This window comes from Ictalurus punctatus, unplaced genomic scaffold (genome assembly GCF_001660625.3).
Source record: "Ictalurus punctatus breed USDA103 unplaced genomic scaffold, Coco_2.0 tig00006928, whole genome shotgun sequence".
NCBI classification, from domain to species: domain Eukaryota; kingdom Metazoa; phylum Chordata; class Actinopteri; order Siluriformes; family Ictaluridae; genus Ictalurus; species Ictalurus punctatus.
Window position 1 is genome coordinate 17,501 of NW_026521126.1, and position 17,500 is coordinate 35,000.

General features: G+C 41.8%; 1 protein-coding gene and 2 long non-coding RNA genes across 7 annotated transcripts in view; 1 reads left to right on the forward strand and 2 right to left on the reverse strand.

Moving 5' to 3' along the window:
- Positions 1 to 4,774: 4,774 nt before the first annotated feature.
- LOC128631796 (uncharacterized) lies at positions 4,775 to 14,711 on the forward strand. Its single transcript, XR_008395936.1, has 2 exons — positions 4,775 to 5,861; positions 13,990 to 14,711. It is a non-coding gene; the product is annotated as an uncharacterized LOC128631796 (long non-coding RNA).
- A 110-nt stretch (positions 14,712 to 14,821) lies between these two features.
- LOC128631798 (uncharacterized) lies at positions 14,822 to 15,984 on the reverse strand. The gene is made up of 3 exons (XR_008395937.1): positions 15,883 to 15,984; positions 15,437 to 15,681; positions 14,822 to 15,048 (listed from the first exon to the last, which is right to left on the reverse strand). It is a non-coding gene; the product is annotated as an uncharacterized LOC128631798 (long non-coding RNA).
- Positions 15,985 to 16,302: 318 nt separating this feature from the next.
- Positions 16,303 to 17,500, reverse strand: part of LOC128631797 (uncharacterized) — a 13,706-nt gene continuing 12,508 nt past the window's right edge. For all 5 annotated transcript variants that reach the window (XM_053679347.1, XM_053679343.1, XM_053679346.1 and 2 more), the window contains one exon: positions 16,303 to 17,500. This exon is cut by the window's right edge and continues 168 nt beyond it. In XM_053679347.1, coding sequence (XP_053535322.1) covers positions 17,426 to 17,500 — 75 coding nt within the window. In that variant the 3' untranslated portion in view covers positions 16,303 to 17,425.

The window sequence follows — 17,500 nt, forward strand, 5'->3', positions numbered from 1 at the left end:
AGCCAGGTACACCGTAAAGACCACCTGTGACAGGATCAAACGCAGCCTGCTTTCTGAGGACCTCACAAAATCACCATTAACTCTCAGCAGGGCTGGAAGAGGAAACACAGCACTGAAGGAATCTTTACAGAGAGCGTGATCATCCCCTGCCATGTCCAAAACCATCTCCACTCATATCTGCCTTCAGGAAAGCCGACCATAACAGAGACGCTAGCTCCTGCAGGAGGAGCCCATGACCTACCTCCTTACCCAATCAGCTGAGCACAGCCGGACCGGATTCACACTCGGCTAGGTTTAAGCTGAGAGAAGCTGCGTGTGAACAGCTCAAAGCTCAGAAAGGGATTTCAGACCATCAGTCCACGTAGCAGAATACACAACTACATCATCCTAATTCACCTCGTCATTTTTAGCTCCTATTTGTTGACCTTGCTGTGACCTTGACCCTGTAACACAGGTAAAAGACTCTACACACACCAAACTGCCAATCACGACACACCCTGTACGTTACAGCTCCTGGTTATGGAAATGTGTGAGATTACAGCATAATTGATCAGGATTACAGCTGCACATTAATAAAAGGGTAAACTCCTCCAGATTGGGAAGAAATGGATTCTGGGAAGGATTCTGGAGAAGCTTCTGATTCAATTCACTTACATAAAGAGGTCAAATCAAGAAGATAAAGTTCACCATTTTCTACAGTATTAATAATGTTTTACATGGTGTTTTATAATAATAATAATAATAATAATAATAATAATAATAATAACAACAACAATAATAATAATAATAAGTATTTTATAATAATAATTATAATAATAAGTGCTTTATAATAATAATAATGTTTTATTATAATAATAATAATAATAATAATAATAATAATAATAATAATAATGTTTTATAATGATAATAATAATGTTTTATAATAATAATAATAATAATAATAATAATAATAACAGTGTTTTATATAGTGAATGTTATTCTTCCATAAAACCCTGACGAGCATTTGGTCAGTTCTTGTCTCGAGGTCAGTGTAGAAATGTCTTCAGCTTCACACACAGAGTTCGCTTTCCCACAGAACCACAGACTGAACCACTCGTGTTGTATTTAGATTAGGTCAGTGTTGTATAGTGCGTCAGTGTGTGTCAGTATGTAACGCTATATAACGCCCCAGAGATCACAGGAAGCTGTAGATTAAACACACAACATTACCGAGAGAGAAAAGACTGAGTGAAGACGTTCTCCTGGTGAGTTTATTACAGATCTTCCAGACATACAGAACACAGAGTGCAGATTGAACACTAAAGTGTGTGTGATGTGAATAAAAGCCACTTCACACTGCGCTGTCAGAGGAAAAGAGACTCTTCCCAGTGTGGGTTATTTTCCTCTAACGGCGTGCCCTGAACTGGGTTTTTCCTCTCGTGCTACAGCGGGAAGAATTTGAACGTATTCCTGAACTGCACTTTTGATCTGTTTATAGTTACATTTCATGTTACTTCTAGAAGAAGAATTTCAGCAACACAAGTTACTTCCTGTTCTCACTTCCTCATTTATAAACTGGTTTCCTCCGGAGCTTCTCTTCCTGCTCGCTCTGAACGTTTATGAGATTCTATAAGGCTTGTAGCTCTGCTGGAGAAACTTCACTTACACGCATGAAGAAGAACCTCCTCCAAACTCCATCTGACTTTATTCATTAAAGACGTAGATGTTCTACACTGAACTGATGTGGGGTGTGGGATGGGAGAGTTCTGAGATTATTTTACCATGCCTTTATCAATGCTGCTGAGCTCTGGACTGTGATTGGTCAGGAGGAGGTGATTAGTTTTCTATAACAGCGGCTCTGACAGTAGCGCAGGTTTATATTCATACACTCGCTCTAATACCTTATCGTTTCTATAGTAACGGCTCATACAGGGACTCGTCCAGCAGACGCTGTAATAAAGAGTTTAAACGAAAAAAGAAAATTGTGTTTAATTAATAATTGATGTGGTGAAGTTTTCTGTAAGGAGGTGTTTATGTAATGTTTATGGAAGGAGTCTCCAGTGTCAGCGCTGTGTAACAGTCAGAGGTGAAGCTGTAACTTTCAGTTTCCCAAATCTTCATCACAGAGGAGTTTACACTTCTCTACTGTTTCTCACTCACACACACACTGCGTTCCAGTAAACTGCAGCTTTAATGATAAAATGTAGCTGTGAGTGTGTTTCTCTCTCCTGCTTTATTCTCCACCTGTGCAGTACTGATGGTGGTGTTGTGTCTCCTCAGCCATGCAGTCCTGCAGCGTTCACCACTGTGTCCTGCTCTTACTCACCCTCACATTCACCACTGGTAAGTGTCGTTCACTCTCTCACAACATTTACTACCACTGCACACTCTCTACACTCTCACTCTCACTGTACACTCTCACTGTACACTCTCACTCTACACTCTCACTGTACACTCTCACTGTACACTCTCACTGTACACTCTCTACACTCTCACTGCACACTCTCACTGTACACTCTCACTGTACACTCTCACTGTACACTCTCACTGTTCACTCTCACTGTACACTCTCACTCTACACTCTACACTCTCACTGCACACTCTCACTCTCACTGTACACTCTCACTCTCACTGTACACTCTCACTCTACACTCTCACTCTCACTGTACACTCTCACTCTACACTGTCACTATATTTTCACATGAAATATCACTACAGCGTGTGATTGGTGTTTAGGAATCTTAGTGCACTTTACGTGGTTTGGGACACAGCCCTGAATTTTCTCTGTATGAGTTTTTACACCTGCAGCAGTCAGATTAATCCACACGGTGGAAAAGAGCGCAGTGCTCTCACTTTATTCTTCAATTTAAATCTAAACTCATCTTCATAGTTTTGGCCTTGACATAAAGGGTTTATTCTCTCTTTCAGCTCCTGTAGCAGCTGTGGTCTGTCGTGTCCAGGCGAAGCTTCATCAGCGTGTGACTCTCACATGTGACCATGATTGTCCTGGTGAGGCCAAATGGACCTTACAACGTAATCGAGATGTTGTCTTCGCTCGGTGTGATCAGACATCATGCAGCTCAGTGGTGAAGGGATATGAAATGTCTCATGATCAGTACCTGAAGGGAGATCTCTCTCTCACCATCACTGCAGCTGATTACAGTATGAGGGACACGTACGCGTGTGAGTGTCGCAGCATTGAGAGTAAGTGTCTTTATCTCTTCTACTGCTGATAAAACATTCAGTCTGAATTATTGGGGTCACATTCAGAGTTAAGAGCACAGTTAGGATTTAATCCTGAAATTCCACACATCAGTATTCAGAACTCAGACGTAACTACACACTCAACACTGTTCAGAAGTCAGGTGAGAGTCACGCATGCAGGGGCGGAGTTTATCTAAAACAGAGGCGTGTCTCAGATACACTCGATTCTGAACTTGAACTTATGCGCAAATGTCTTGCGTGATATCGGCTCGAGTGAGGAGCAATGTTAAGTCCAGCGCCACCATCTGACAGTTTGATGGAACCACAATATATCACGCTGAAATTCATCTTGTAAAAATATGTTTTGGCTGTAAACACACACACACACACACACACACACACACACACTATGGGATGTCATTCTAGGACAGAGGAAGAGCAACATCTAAGCCAAGCAGGGAGGCGGAGCGACATCCTCAGCAGGGAAGTCTTTAATGAATAAACAACCAACAAACAAACAAAGACAGAAAAAGACTAGAAAAAAACTAGAACAACTAAAACAAACAGCAGACCACAGCAAGACAGGGCGGGGCAAGGGTCATTCAACATGAAAACAAAAACTACTCACACTGCAAATACATCAACAACATATAGTAATAACTACAATATAATGCTTCTCAACTAACGAGGGAAAACACAGAACTTACACAGGGTGAATAATTACAGAACCATCTCAGGTGTGCACCAACACAGGAAGTGAAGAACTTCCCGTGACCTGAAGAACTTCCCGTGACCTGAAAAGGAGTAAGCGGTAGAAGATGGATGGATGGATAGGAAGAACTTTTTTTTTTTTAAATATGAGTGAGGGTGCCCTCTGGTGGTCTGGGGGAACTGTCCATGGTGAACGTGACATTCTTAATCAGAGATACTGTTTATCTCGGATTTTTTTTTTTTTTTTTTAGGATTATTTCATGGATAAAATGATGCATGAACTTTAAATTAATTTTCTACACTTAAAATAACTTCATATCATCATATTAGACTTTTCTTTTACATTTGCAAAAATTCTCTCACTTTTATGTTACATTAATTACATATTACATTTGACAGCAAAGAAAAACATTTTCTTCCCTTCTTCAGTCCAGAATTTCTATCCCTGATTATTTTGGGGTTTAAAGGTGAGTGTTTGTGTTTAAAGTCAGTGTTTGTGTTTGGAGGTGTGAACGACACGCAGGTGTTAATATGAGTGTTAATATGAGTGTTATACTGAGTGTTAATATGATATAGTGGAGCTTTAACAGAGCTGGTGGTTGTGAAGTGATCGGGTTAGTTGTGTTTTTATCAGACATGTTAGTAATAATCAGCAGGAGGAACTCAAATCTCAATAAACCCTACTAGATACTTTAGATACAGTTTTAACAGAAGAAATGAAACGCAGAGTGAAAGACACAAAAGTCCACATTACACGTTTATACTGTGGAAGAGTGACAGATGATTTGTACCATATCATACACACTGCGCATGATGCACATGATGAAAAGTCAGCTCTGTTTTTAATACACATCTGTGTGTGTGTGTGTGTGTGTGTGTGTGTGTGTGTGTGTGTGTGTGTGTGTGTGTGTGTGTGTGTGTGTTTTGTAGGGGACTGTGCTGTACCACACTGGGTAATGAGGGTGATAGCGGTGCTGACTGCGTTTGTGGTGATGTTCTGTGCCATGTTTTTTTGGTTTATCCATAAAGTCTACTGTAACTGTTGTAAACACTCGATTTAAGATTCCTGAAAACTGAGGACTCCCGAGTGGAGCAACAGAAAAGTCCTCAGGAGATCACAAGTCTGAATGACACAGCCATCCGTGCTCAGGAGCCAAGAGCGATAAAACCGGCAGTGCTGTCTGGGTGTTCTGTCTCTCCCTGTCAATCACAGCAACGCACGCCAATCATGGGCATCTGTAAGCTCACGTATTTGGAAGAAGACCAGTAGCGCTTTCCTCGGAGTGTGTTACGCAGCCCTGTGATGCAGCATGAGCAGCAGTAGAAACGTTGTGGTTGATTGCACGTATTTCAGAAGAAGCCTGTGTCAGCCTTCACCCTCCTGGTTGCTAGCTGTTATGTGATAGGTGTATGGCATGGTTGTTGGTGCCAGATGGGCTGTTTAAGTATTTCTAGAACTGCTGATCTTCTGGGATTTTCACACACAGCAGTCTCTAGAGTTACTCAGAATGGTGCAATAAAGAAAACAACATTCAGTGAGCGGGATTTCTGTGGATGGAAACACCATGTTGATGAGAGAGGTCAGAGGAGAATGTCCAGACTGGTTGGAGCTGACAGAAAGTCTATGTAACTCAGATAATCACTCTGTACAATTGTGGTGAGCGGAAAAGCATCTCAGAAAGCACAACACGTCGAACCATGAGGTGGATGGGCTACAACAGCTGAAGACCATGTGGGGTTCCTCTTCTGTCAGCAAAGAACAGGAAGCTGAGGCTGCACTGGGCACAGACTCACCAAAACTGGACAGATGAAGACTGGAAAAACGTCGCCTGGTCTGATGAATCTCCATTTCTGCTGAGGGACACAGATGGTTGGCTCAGAATTTGGCACCAACAGCATGAACCCATGGACCCAACCTGCCTTGTAGATCACCTTTGGGATGCGGTGGAACGGGAGAGAGAGAGATGGTTTGTATGTTTTGTACCCTTATTTTGACAGGTATAGGTCAAAGGTCATCATCATCAATCATATTTATGTTGACAGGTATTGACAGGTCTAGGTCAAAGGTCATCACCAACTGTCATTATCTTACCAGGTGAAGGTTAAAAATGGAAAATGTTACACGTTCTTTCCCCTAGATGAATCACTGATCTTGTCAGGCGTAGTTAAAGATATATAATGTTGCAGGTGTTGCAGGTTTGTTGTAATCTGTCGTGTTCCCACACATCTGTTTAATATTTAGGTCACAGCTAATAGATTATTATCAGTAGTAAACTTTAAATCCGGTTCTGGTGCATTCCCGCACACACACACACACACACACACACACACACACACACACACACACACACACACACACACACACACACACACACATACACTCACACACACACATACACTCACACATACACTCACACATACACACAAACAAAAATATCACACACACACACACACAAGGCTGATGAAATAATAAATAATGCATTTCCATACACATCCAACCAAAAATATGACACACTCAAACACACTCAAACACACACACACACACACACACTCACACACTCTCACACACACACACACACACACTCACACACTCACACAGAAATGGGTTTTGAAAACAGGGTTCATGTAATTAATAAAAATACATGAAAGTATTACTTTTTAACAACAATGGGTTTTACATAAGATCTCGGGGGAAACGGGTTTTTTGTCCAGGGGATCTGGGTAGCCTGGTACATTTAGAAGCAGAGGGATTCTGAGGGGTCTGTGTACCACATGACACTCCATAACGCGTCTGAGCAGACGTATCTCTTCTTTATAAAAGGAACAGTAAAGTATGTTTGACTCGATGCATCAATTCTTCTCTTCTTTATAGAAGGAACAGTAGCGCGAGTCTGTGTCGCTGCATCAGTTCTCCTTTTCCTGAAAGGAGACACCGTAAGGCGTGTTCGAGTAGATACATCTACCGCCCTCTTTTTAAGAAGAGGCCCGGTGCAGCGGGTTTGAGAGGAAGCCTCTATCTTTTTCTTCTTAATGGGAGGCCCAGGGTTCTGCCTAGAAGAACAGGATTGATGGTTTTGGACCGTACATCTAGACGCAGGAGAACATTTAAAGATATTAAACAAATAAAACATATATGAAGCACTCGCCCAGAGCACAGCAGAAAAGAAAGGATTATATTGCCTTAACAGAAAAGGAAGGAGCTCACGTACACATGACTCAGCAAAAGGAGAAGACATATAGGCCCTTTAGTGTCTCCAGAATCAATATGCACAAGGTTATAATCCACAGTTAGAGCATTAGCATGGTCCCTGGCAACCCCACACCCTCAGATCCACCATTCCCACCTGACTCTCATTGCTGCACCCCGCCCCTCTCACCTGGTCACCTGTTCTTTTTATTGCTTCCCAAGACCACACCCTTCCCTTCGGGAGCTCTGGACGGGAGGACCGTGACTGGGCAGGAGATGGCAGAAGGAACTGGCGAGTCAGGAAGTGAGATGGGGTTTGAAGAAGATGGCGGGAGAGACGGGAGTGTATGGAACATTATATAACTTATATAGCACTTTTATCCAAAGCGCTTTACACTGTGTCTCATTCACCCATTCACACACACACACACACACACACACACACACACACACACACACACACACACACCAGTGGTAGCAGAGCTACCATGCAAGGCACTAACTTGCCATCAGGAGCAACTTGGGGTTCAGTGTCTTGCACAAGGACACTTCGGCATGTGGAGTCATGTGGGCCGGGAATCGAACCGCCAACCCTACGATTAGTGGACAACCCGCTCTACCATCTGATCCACAGCCGCCCCACAGTCTAACACAGAGGAAACAGATAGCGAGCAAAGTGTTAGCTTAGCAACAAAACAGGAAGAGGAAGTGGATCTCTACTGATGAGTTGTAGAAATAAAGCCCAGCGAGGGAAAGCCATGCAACTGAATAAAATAGATGGTAAGAGAGTTCACCGTGCGGTGATTGGATATAAAAAATGGGTTCGAGGAGTGATCTCAGGGATACCTACAGGTGTTACAGAGGAACAAATGAAAGACAATATCTCAGGGGCAAAAGTACTAGAGGTCAAACGTCTTAAAACAACTAGAAATGTGGAGAAATGCGACAGCTGGGCTGTGATGATTAAGTTTGATGAATCAAGACTGCTATGTAAGGTGTACACAGGATATATGAGCTATGAGGTCAGGCCATATATTCCTTCACCACTGAGATGCTTTAAATGCCAAAAATATGGCCATGTGGCAGCAGTATGTAAGGGCAAACGGAGATGTGGCAGGTGTGCAGGCGAACACGAGTACGGGAAGTGTGGAGAAGGAGTAAATCTCAAACGCTGCAACTGTGGAGGAGAGCACAGCTCAGCGTACCGTGCCTGTGAAGCCAGCAAGAAGGCAGTGGAGGTGCAACGAGTGAAGACATCGCAAGGAATAACGTATGCGGAATCGGTAAGGAAAGTGTCTGGTGAAAGGAAGGGCTATAAAGCAGAAAATAAAGATAGACCCTGTGGGAGCTGTGAAAAGATTGCAGTAAAGAAAGATATGCTAATTATGAGCAGGAATGAGTTTGTGTTTATGGTTGAGGTTATAAATTGCTCAGCACAGACCGAGAGAAAGACTGAAAAGATCAAGATAATACTTCAATCAGCTGAAAAATCCCCTGGTATTAAAGGACTCGCTGTGAAGGAGTGGAAGAAATGTTAACTGCAGGAATCTCTAACTCTCAGTCATGGGCTGGCGACTCTTCACGATCCTAGTTATATTGCAGTGGAATGCCAGGAGTCTTATCGCTAATGGACAAGAACTCAAAAAGTTTGTGACTGATCTGTCAGATAAACCTCATGTGATATGTGTGCAAGAGACGTGGTTAAAACCACAGTTAGACTTTGTGATTTATGGATACACTACAGTCAGAAACGATAGGGAAACGGGTAAAGGTGGAGGGGTAGCAACTTTTGTAAGAAATGATGTGAAATATAACCGGATCAATGAAGGGAAAGAACATGGATCTGTGGTAGTCAGAATACGGACAGGAAAAGACAGTATAATGATAGTCAACTTTTATAATCCCTGTAACAGACTGAGCACTGATGCACTGAATGCAGTATGTGGGGTGACACAAGGGAAAACAGCATGGTGTGGGGATTTTAATGCACACAGCACGATATGGAGGAGTAAGAACACAGATATAAATGGATCAGTGATAGAGGAATTTATAGACGATAAAAACTCGGTGTGTGTTAATGACGGGAAGGGCACACGGTATAGTAGTTCACACAACATAGAAAGTGCTACTGATCTGACAATAATGTCACCTGAAATGGCAGGAATCAGCACATGGGAGGTTTTAGACCAGTCGACAGTAGGTAGTGATCACTATCCAATAATAACCAGGATAGGGGTAGAGATACACCAGGATAGCGAAGTGAGAACACCAAGGTGGAGGTTAGATAAAGCTGATTGGCAGATGTTCCAAATGCTGAGTGAAATAAAATGTGAGGAACTAGTGAATAAGGATATTACAGATGTAGAAGAAATGAACAGAAAAGTGACTAGGGCAATTATACAAACAGCTGAAGAAACAATTCCTAAAAAGACTAGAAGTGAACGAAGAAAGAGCGTACCATGGAGGAATGAGAGCTGTAGTATAGTAATTAAAAAGAGAAATAAAGCTTTCAGGCAACTCAAAGCTCAACATACACTAACTTTGATTAACTATAAAAGGGCACAAGCAGTAGTTAGGAAAACAATCAGATCAGCCAAGCGTGGGTATTGGAGACAATTCTGCAATGAAATTGGAAGAGAAACCCAGCTATCAGACATATGGAGAACAATTAGGAAAATGAGCGGAATAAGGAACAGTGTAGAAATACCAGTGTTCAGTAGCAATAATATAAATGCGATCAGCAATGCAGAAAAAGCAGAACTCTTGGTAAAAACCTTTGTGAAGATCCACAGTACTAAAAACCTATCCTCAACAGCTAAGCAGTGTAGAGATCAGACACTTGCCCAAAACCCAGGGATAGTGGAAAGAAGGACTACATCAGGGGGGCAGTTGGACTTGCCATTTACTCTATTTGAATTAAAAAGGGCCACATCAAATGCACGGCAAACGACACCAGGGAAAGACGGAATATGCTACAGCATGTTAGGTCACATGAGAGACACTACACTTGATGTAGTATTAAGACTCTTCAGTATGGTATGGAGTACAGGAAAAATCCCACTAACATGGAAACAGGCAGTTATAGATCCAATACTCAAACCTGGCAAAGACCCGTCAGATCCAGCAAGCTACAGACCCATAGCATTAACGTCACAGCTAGGCAAAACTATGGAGAGGATGGTAACAGATAGATTAGATCACTATACAGAAAGTAGAGGGCTTCTCTCACCGTATCAGCCAGGATTTCATAAAGGGATTCTGTATTATGCCCAGAGTCAGAAGTTAGGAAAGCTCAGACTAACACAGAAAGTGTAACTGCTGTATTTTTTGATGTTGAAAAGGCATATGATATGCTTTGGAAGGATGGACTTCTAATCAAACTGGAAGAATTAGGAATAAATGGTAAGATATATAATTGACTATATTGAGTATATTAGACTTCCTGAACAGAAGAGCAATAGAAGTTAGAGTAGGTGTAGAGTACTCTAATAGGTATGCAGTGGAAAATGGTAACCCACAAGGCAGTGTATGTAGCCCAATACTGTTTAATATTATGATTAATGACGTATTTGATCAGGTCGGAGGAAATATAGGCAAGTCTCTTTATGCAGATGATGGGGCACTCTGGGTCAGGGGTCCGAATATAGAATATTTAAGAAAGAAAATGCACCATGCAATAGGGAAAGTAGAACAGGGGGCAAATGAATGTGGATTTAAACTATCAATTTCACAATCACAAGGTATATGTTTCTCTAAACGTCATAAGACAGTAGCACTTAAATGATATGGGCTAGATCCTGAACAGGTCAGGGCTGTGAGATTTTCAGGAGTGATTTTTGATGAGAAGCTGACCTGGGGTCCGCACATTGATAAAATTAAGAACAAATGTGAAAAGATTAGTAATGTTCTGAGATGTCTGTCAGGGCGAGACTGGGGAGCAAGTAGGGCATCGCTCATAAATATATATCAGGCTCTCATGAGGGCCGCCTTTGATTATGGCTGCCTAGCATATATGTGTTCATCACAATCAAATCTTAAAAAGCTCGATGTGGAACAGGCACAGGCACTCCGGATCTGTACTAGAGCATTTAAATCATCACCAGTGACTGCATTACAGGTGGAGACAGGAGAGATGCCGCTGTGTATCAGGAGGTTAAGATCATGCTGGCGTATTGGGTAAATCTACAAGGGTATAGCAGGGTGCACCCCACAAAAGCCATCTTACAAGAATGCTCAGAGTTTTATAGGACTAACTTTAATAGCTTCGGATGGTTAGGAAATGCAAAGGCACAAAACGCAGGTCTCAGTCAGCTACAAGTAAGCCCCATTGTGGAGATACCAACTGTACCACCCTGGAGATTCATAAACCACCTGTAGATACAAGATTACAACAAATATTTAAAGAGAAATCTGAAATAGCATCACAAGGGATAATAATTCAAAACTATATGGACCAGTATCAGGATAAATTACTCATATATACAGCCTCCGTTAGTTCTCTGGTATCCATGCGTTACTGGTGATCGATGAGCACGTTTCTTCGATTGTTTATTTCTAGAATACTGTCGAAACTGGCCTACACGCTTAGATTCACTGTCCTCGGAAGCGGTTGTCGAAATCTGAGTTCCAGTCGCATATTTCCCGACTTCATTAATGACAAATGTTGCCACACTCGTGGTCAGGATTCAGGTTGAATGTGAATAAAGTATATCAGGTACTCTTCTCTGTTTATCGACAAAGCCTGATCTTTCAGCTGCTTTCCTGATGCTAAAATGAAAGAATGGAATTCCCGGACCACGTTACCGGACTGAAGAACAGGCTGAAACGGTTCTGCAGGATATTGAGAACCGTCTACATAGAGAGCGATAAACTCTGCACCGTCATGTTTCAAATTAAAAGGGTTTTTATTGTACGACCCGCTGAAGGCATCGTTGTCTACATCCCAAAGATAATGGTTTTAGGTAAAGGGACGAGGAAGAGGTTCTCTTGTGAACAAACGCGGCTCCCTGCAGCTAGACTGAAGGCCTTCAAACAGACTCTTTCGATCGGGTACTTGGCTGTGGCTCCAGGGGCCCGTTGTCCGTAAGAGCGGAAAGTGGAGGTATTTCAACGTGTGTTTTCGATACTCGTGTGGGTATGGGGTAATGTGAAAATATCCAATTCTGTCTTGGTCCACTCTGATAGACTGTGTAAGAAAGCCATGATGTTAGAAAATGTTCAGCCGCTTTCTCTTGTGAGAGACGGAAGGATGCCTGTTGCCTTTCTGCTCGGTCTTGATTTTAGTAACCTCACGTCTTTATTCGGAATCACGTGTCGACGCCCTGGGGGCCTTTTAGATTTTTTTTATGTTTGTGTCTTGCTCATAATGTTTCTCACTACGTCGCTTCCGAAACCTTTATCCGCTGTTTTTAAATGAGGTTTTGCAATAGCGAGTCCCCCTTTGAGGAACGGAACCACCATTCTAAAACGACCCTTGAACATACCTCCTAGTCCCGACCCATACCAGGTTCTGATGGCGTATAAAATATATTCTTCATCAATCGTTTAGTCATGTTCGAGAGTCAAGACAAGAATGATCAAACGTCAGTGTAGATTAAACATTTATCTCAGAACACGTGAGCATGGTATTGTATATTCAATCAAAGTAACGTTTTCCACTCTAAACAATTTAAATCACATACAGGTTTAGACACATGATTAGTTTTACATCCAAATGTTTCAGCAATACATGTAAGATAAAACTTGATACACACAAGTGTGTAAAGGACACACGTTATTTACGAATGTCTTCAGCACTGTTTTTGGAGAGCAGAGGTCTTCAGGCTTTTCTCGCAGTCAGAATAGACGTGGCGTGCTTTGAAGTTTCCCGTGTATGCAGTGTGTCAGCGGGTTCCAGAGATGAGGGAAAGGTCCAGTATTCCACAAGTCTTCATACACCTGTTCATACACCTGAAAACGTCTTTGGTTTTCTCCTTGACCTCGTTCAGTACGGTTTGATGTGAGGCTCGTCTCTCCATTCACACACGATGGCTTCAGCAATACCTTGAATTTTTTCCAGGGATGGAGTGTGTTTGATCCCACACAGTTTCAGACCTCTTGCCAACGTGTATTTGAACCACGGTTTAAACAGTTTTTCTGCAATCTGTATGTGTTTAAGTGCAGATAGTACTCGTCAGGATCGAACACACACGCGTGTTGGAGTTGACTCGGACGATCGATCACACAGCCGTGGCAGCTGTCCTTCAGAGCTTGTTGGATAATTCTGTCCAGCAGTTCTCCTGTAACCGCATGTATGATGGCCAGCATGGTGTTGGTTATATCGTTCATTGTCAGAAAGGTCAGATTTCTTTTTCCTAGGTTTTCACTGTCTTCAAAACCCGAACTGGTCACATCATCATCATCATCATCACCATCATCATCATTCAGGGTAGCATCAGAGTTGTAGAAAATGGGTCTGAGTTCACGAACCATATCGCTTGTTGATGCTCAGAACGCTTATAAATCCAGTATCTGACTTAAAGGAGCTTAAACGCCGTGTAGTGCACAATATGAGCAGTAGGGGGGGTCCATGTGTGGTTCAGCTTCATTCTCCCTATAGAAGTGCACTAAATGGGGTATACAGGACATTACTTTATATTCTAAACAGTACTACACTAACGGAGTCATTATTCGTAATCTTACACCCCGTGTAGTGCATGAATGATCCATTAGTGAACAGTGTGGGATTGATCTCTGTAGAGTCAGTGTATGCACTAATCACGTAGTGCGCACGTCCAATAAGGACCTGGCATTTGGGACGGACGTGTGCACTACCTAGGGTTGCTATGCTGTGCTCTATGTACACTAAAAACTATTGAAACTTAACTAGCAAGCTCTGTGTGTGTGTGTGTGTGTGTGTGTGTGTTCAGGCTCGACAGTGAGGAGGACGAGATGGAGCCGGAGATCGAGGAGGCGTATGAGAAGTTCTGTCTGGAGACTGAGAGACAGAAACCATGAGAACTGTCCAGTGCTGAAGCGTCGGTTCTCTCCGTCTCCGTGAGAACCCTGGCCACGTTTTACCTTCCTTTAACTTTAGATCATTACGCATAAAGAGCACTGGGCTGGCTTTAGAGATTTACTTCTGGCTGGAGTTTGTGTCGGCTCGCGGACGAGCGGGTCCTGGTGTGACGTTGTGGTGTGTGTGTTTAGGTTTGTGGAAGAGACGCGAGCGGTTTGCAGTGAGGTTTTATTTCTTCAGTGACGGACGTCTAACTGCTTCCTGTTGGAGAATAGAGAGAGGAGGAAGGGAGGAGAGAGGGTGTGGGTTCTTGCAGGTCTGATGGCGGAAGAGTTAAAAAAGGAAGAAAACCCCAGATTTTCATTGTTTATTGTTTTCTTTGTCTGTTTTTGTCTGGTTCATTTGGAACCTTTTAAAGAGTTTTACAGATTTTGATGCGTGAGGGAACTTTAGATTCCTGAGTCCTGGAATACAATCTCAGTTAAAGGTGGATTCAGGTGTGTGACTTTCAGCACTACACACACACACACACACACACACACACACACACACACAGAGGAATGTTTATTTTATTAGAGTATTGTACATATTATTTACTGCATCATTGGCCTGCAATAAATCTTTATAACAGCTCTGATTAGTCGTGACTCCTTCATCCTCTCTCATAACTACTACATGCATCAGATTTTAAACAGCTGCCATTTTAAATGTTTACTATACAACATCTGTTACATCTGTATAATAACACACACTCTATAATCACACACTCTATAATCACACACACTATAATCACACACTCTATAATCACACACTCTATAATCACACACACTATAATCACACACACTATAATCACACACACTATAATCACACACACTATAATCACACACACTATAATCACACTCTCGCAGTAATCACACACCTACTATACCTATTATACTATACTATACTACTACCTTCTATAATCACACACCTACCATAATCACACACACACTCTATAATCACACACACACACTCTATAATCACACACTCTCTGTAATCACACCCACTATAGTCACACACTCGCGATAATCACACACCAGGTATACACTCTATAATCACACACACTGTAATCACATACTCTATAATCACACACACTATAGTCACACACTCGCAGTAATCACACACCTGCCATTATCTCACACTCTATAATCACACTTAATATAATCACACACATTCTATACCTCTTATATATATAATCACACACCTACTATACGTCTTATACTATACTATATGACTACCTTCTATAATCACACACCTACCATAATCACACACACTATAATCACACACCTACTATAATCGCACACTATGTAATCACACACACACTATAATCACACACACACTCTATAATCACACTCTAATCACACACTCCATAATCACACACACTATAGTCACACACCTGCCATTATCTCACACTCTATAATCACACTTAATATAATCACACATCTTCTATACCTCTTATACTATACTATACTACTACCTTCTATAATCACACACCTACCATAATCACACACACTATAATCACACACACACTCTATAATCACACACACACACTATAATCACACACCTACCATAATCACACACACTATAATCACACACACACTCTATAATCACACACACACACACTATAATCACACACACACTCTATAATCACACACTCTATAATCACACACACTATAATCACACACACCTTCTATAATCAAACACACACTCTATAATCACACACCCTCTATAATCACACACCCTCTATAATCACACACACACACACTCTATAATCACACACGCTATAATCACACACTCTATAATCACACACTCTATAATCACACACACTATAATCACACACTCTATAATCACACCCACACACTCTATAATCACACACCCTCTATAATCACACACACACACTCTATAATCACACCCTCTATAATCACACCCTCTATACAATCATAAATCTGATAACCTCAGAGGTGGTTCGCTTGAATTTTGGGATCAATTTTAATAATCTGAATGTGGATCTCAAAAAGTCCACCTTAAGCACCTGTGTAACCCGACTCTGAATACCAGGAACTTTCCTCGTGTAAATACTGACCTAACTTTGAACTCATGTTAGTGAAAGTTTAAGACCAATTTTTTATCCCCAAAGCACTAAACCCATTCCCAATTCCCCACGCAAACTTCAAATGAAGGAAAGTCTAATCAAATTGTATTTATTCACCACATTTTAAACACACACCTCTGACCATCAGGTCACAAGCAAAAGACCCCAACAAGCAGTTTGGTAAATGTACATCTTCTTAAACACGAAACACACAAACGGTAGCGTGAACGAGAACGTAAACCGCGTCACAAAATGTAAAACATCATGAAAATAAGCGACTATTCACACCAGAACCTATTTTATTTTAAACCACAAATCCACGATGAGGCTGAATCCTTGATGGGTTTAGAAGCAGGAGGTAAACAACATCAGGTAAACAGCTCAGACGGCGTAGCGGGTGTTAGCGTAGCGTCTTATTACTCAAACAGCAAAAGAACAACAGATTCCACTTTCTGTGACTTTCTGAAAGACGTGAACAGAGAAATGAATTACGCAATCAGGAGAGAGGAAATGCAGACTTGACCACCGCTGTAGTGTGTGTGTGTGTGTGTGTGTGTGTGTGTGTGTGTGTGTGTGTGTGTGTGTGTGTGTAGTCAGCACTTCAGATCAGAACAGATACTGATATGAGTTTTATATACAATATGAACACTAACAGTATAGCGCACTGCACTAATCCTGATCACACGTCTGATCTTTAAGCAGCACAGGAGAACAAAACAAAGCAGCAGATTTACTGTAAACATCATTAACAGTAAAATAATATACAGTGTCTTAATATTTTCAGGATAAAAACTCACTCACTTTGTGTTTTTAATAATATGGTAATATAATATGGTACGTTTGCTACATGTAGTGTGTGTGTGTGAGATGATGATGTCGGGATTCGAAGCACACGCAGCTGTCAATCATTACAGAATCACGTGCTGATTGGCTCATCCGACATGTTAGTGTGGAGAACTGGAGTGTTAACTCGAGCAGCACGTCCTAGCAGCTACAGCGCCGTGTTTGGACGTGAAGTGTACATGAATGCGGCGTGATAAACGTTTTCATTAGAATACCGTAAGTAAGTGCACCCGCTGTGTATGAGGCAGCTGCAGCGTGAGAGTCTCACTGATCAACACTGGTCAGGGTTCACTGCCTAGAACTGTTAGAGTTATGTTTTAATGATGAAGTTACTACTAATAATAAACACGTTTCTTCTTCACGTGTAAAATCACTAAGATTTTATTTCCACCAGCCGAAGGTCTCGCGCAGCTCCACCTCTGTGCTGCTGTATGAGGTCATTTAGCTC